Here is a 3,330-nt window from a genome sequence, read left to right on the forward strand (position 1 = left end):
TGTTTCTGAACACCAGCCATCTGATTCCTGGACCCCAGGACACATCTACTCTATCAGACACCTGGAGACAGGCACCAATAAACTGCACTTTAACAGCCTCCTCAGATGATTTTTATGCAAGTCACACCTTGTAAACCATTGCTTTGGAGTTTCCAAAACAAAGTCATTTCTACTTGTCATTTAATCCTCACCATAACCCAAGGAAATACTTGTTGCCATTCTGACTATACAGAGGAGAAAATTCACTTTAGGAATGGTTAGGTTACTTATTTAAGGTAATTTCCTTTATTTTGTAGTGTCATAAAGGGAAATTAAGTCACCTGGTGTCAGATCCTTTTTATCATTTCCCCCACAAATACTGGAATTTATCTTCTCTGAATGGATGGACAATGCATAAATTATGTTTTATCATTTCTCATAAGCCTTTATACCTTTCCTGTCACTTCCTACTATAGGTGAAACAAATTGAAGATAATGGCACTAAATAACAAAAGCCATCCTAACGAGTTTATTCTACTGGGCTTTGCTGACCGTCCTTGGCTAGAGCTTCCTCTCTTCGTGATTCTTCTTATAACATACCCCATGGCCATGGTGGGAAACATAGCCATCATTCTGGTGTCCAAGTTAGACCCCCGTCTCCACAGCTCCATGTATTTCTTCCTCACCAACCTCTCCTTTTTGGACATGTGCTATACCACAAGCATTGTCCCTCAGATTCTGTTTAACCTGGGAAGTGCTAAGAAGACAATCAGCTATACGGGGTATGCAGTTCAACTTTATTTCTTCCACATAATGGGGGGCACAGAATGTCTGCTTTTGGCTATTATGTCTTTTGATTGTTATGTGGCCATCTGCAAGCCTCTACACTACACCTTCATCATGAATCAGCACATCTGTACCATATTAGTGTCCACTGTGTGGCTGAGCCGAATGATCTATGCTGTCTCAGAGGCCACTGTTACATTACAGTTACCACTGTGTGGTCTCAATAAACTGGATCATTTTGTGTGTGAGATTCCTGTTCTAATAAAGACTGCCTGTGGTGAAAAGGGTGCTAACGAGCTCATACTCTCTGTGGTATGTACTTTTATGTTAGCTGTTCCTCTGTGCTTAATTCTTGCTTCCTATGCTTGTATTGGGCATGCTGTATTTAAAATTAAATCTTTTGAGGGAAGGAAAAAAGCCTTTAGGACATGTTCCTCCCATCTCATTGTCATTTTCTTATTTTATGGTCCAGGCATTAGCATGTACCTTCAGCCCCCCTCCTCCATCTCAAGGGACCAGCCAAAGTTCATGGCTCTCTTCTATGGAGTGGTGACTCCTACACTTAACCCTTTCATCTACACCCTGAGGAATAAGGATGTAAAGGGGGCATTAGGCAACCTGACAAGAAGCATTTTCACTTCCAAGTGATAGTTGGTCGACATCAAATGAAATTTTTTAACAATGAGAGTAAGTGTCTCTAATAACTCATTCTTGTTTCCTATTTCCCAAATCTCATGTTAGATGTTCTTGCAAAATATGTCGTGTTTCTCATATTCTTTATAATGGTGTTAGGCAAGAATGGTACTTGGCTAATATGCGCCAGGAAGGGCACTCTGTTTGTGAAAAATATATTTAAAATAATTCTATACTGGTTGGTACATACTGAAATAGTAACAGCATTAAGTCAAATAAAAAAGTAATAATATTAATTATAAAATAAACTCATGAGTTCAAGCTAATCATCATAATATAACATAGCAACCATCCATCAGTGTTCTTGTCACCATTCCTATCACACTGTCGCCTTAGAAACACTGCATCACTCTCTGCAAGATTGGTCCATCTCTAAGTGGGCAGCATGGCTACACTGAATATCCAGTGAGAGGCACTCTATGCTTTAGAACAACCATAAGTCTCATACGTCTATCAACCTCAATTTATACAGAGACAATTGCTTCTTAAAAATCACATTGTTACTCTTGTTTAACAAACAAGCATGCAGTTTCTTGTATTTTTAATTAAAGAATTTATCTTTAAATATTAAAATGAATAAAATATAGGGACAAAAACATATCAATATGTTTCTTAGTGTTCCTTTTAAATACCATAAGCATGAGTCCTCTGAATCAGTGAGAGAACAGGTAGTGATATTGATAATGAACCACAACCTGGAAACTTTTTCATGCGTTAAGTGAAACAGCCAGGAATACCTTTTGAAACTGTACAAGGGTCAATATCAGAAAAAAATAACTTTGTATTTCTGGAATGGAAAGCGACTTGATTATTCAAAAAATATATATATGTATCCTTTTGTTGATGTAAATTTTGGATGCAAATGATGCTCAGAATCTGTATCAATAAAAGTTGTAAGTGCTAAGCTAAGTTTAGAACTTACATCCAACTTAAAAAACTGTCATAAACTTAGTTACAATTTTTGAGATCAAATTAATGGATTTTAGTTATTTGGTGTAGACTAATATGGTGCGAATTCAACATGAGGATGTGTAGTGAGTAAAAGAACACTTGTGAGAAAAACAAAAGATCACTTAGGCTTTTCTGGCGTGTCTTCTGGTATGATCAAGATCTAAGCAAATTATTGGATATAAAATCAAATGTTATCCCAAACAAGAATCAACTGCAACCCTAATCCACTTTTTGAAAAGTAATAGATCATCTGGGGCTTGATCCAGTTCTTGAGACAAATTGACTTTGGTATATTAAGTTTAGAAAACTTCTAAGTAACTTTAAAAATTGGCTGATTGCTGGCTGATGGCAAAAGATGTTTTTAAATTTTAACATACACACACACAGCCATGCAAATAAAAATTCTGTCATTGTTAAATAATATCTCTGATCATTCTTATTAGTTAAGATATCCTTTTTCTAACTCTGACTTACATACTGAGGAATAAAATAATTTTAGCTGTAGGTGCAAAACTCAGCAAGATTTTGTCAAAAGCTTAGCTATTGGGACAGTTTAGGGCTGTTCAGACTCCTTTCTTTAATTATCTTCTACCTCTAGACCTGTAAACATGGCTCATTTCAGAATTGTGAGTGTCTCCCAGACTATGTGAAATATCAGGACTTCTTAAAGGAAATACATAAAAATTTCAGGATAAAGAATATTGAGAGTAGTGGTGGGGAAAAGCCAATGAATTATTTTGTTTGTACTAGACTGCTTCATATTTCCAGGTCATATGTGTTCAGTACTTTCAAGCATGAAGGATACTTTAGGTAACCATTGAGAAGCTCTGTTGAAGGGAAGCACATGTTATATCTGAAAGTTAGAGTGTGCTCTACCCTTCATGTAAAGCACGAGCAATCTTAACATTGACTTTTCAGTCA

At 36.4% G+C, this 3,330-nt stretch overlaps 1 protein-coding gene across 1 annotated transcript; it reads left to right on the forward strand.

Moving 5' to 3' along the window:
• The first annotated feature begins 474 nt into the window (after positions 1 to 474).
• On the forward strand, positions 475 to 1,421 carry LOC131413952 (olfactory receptor 2B11-like). The gene has a single exon (XM_058554958.1). The coding sequence runs from the start codon at positions 475 to 477 to the stop codon at positions 1,411 to 1,413; it is 939 nt and encodes a 312-aa protein (XP_058410941.1). The 3' UTR covers positions 1,414 to 1,421.
• The last annotated feature ends 1,909 nt before the right edge of the window (positions 1,422 to 3,330 follow it).

The sequence above is a fragment of the Diceros bicornis genome, chromosome 14 (assembly GCF_020826845.1).
Source record: "Diceros bicornis minor isolate mBicDic1 chromosome 14, mDicBic1.mat.cur, whole genome shotgun sequence".
NCBI classification, from domain to species: Eukaryota; Metazoa; Chordata; class Mammalia; order Perissodactyla; family Rhinocerotidae; genus Diceros; species Diceros bicornis.

Coding starts and splice junctions, on each gene's coding strand:
- LOC131413952 (XM_058554958.1), top strand. CDS start 475: ATGGCACTAAATAACAAAAGCCATCCTAACGAGTTTATTCTACTGGGC.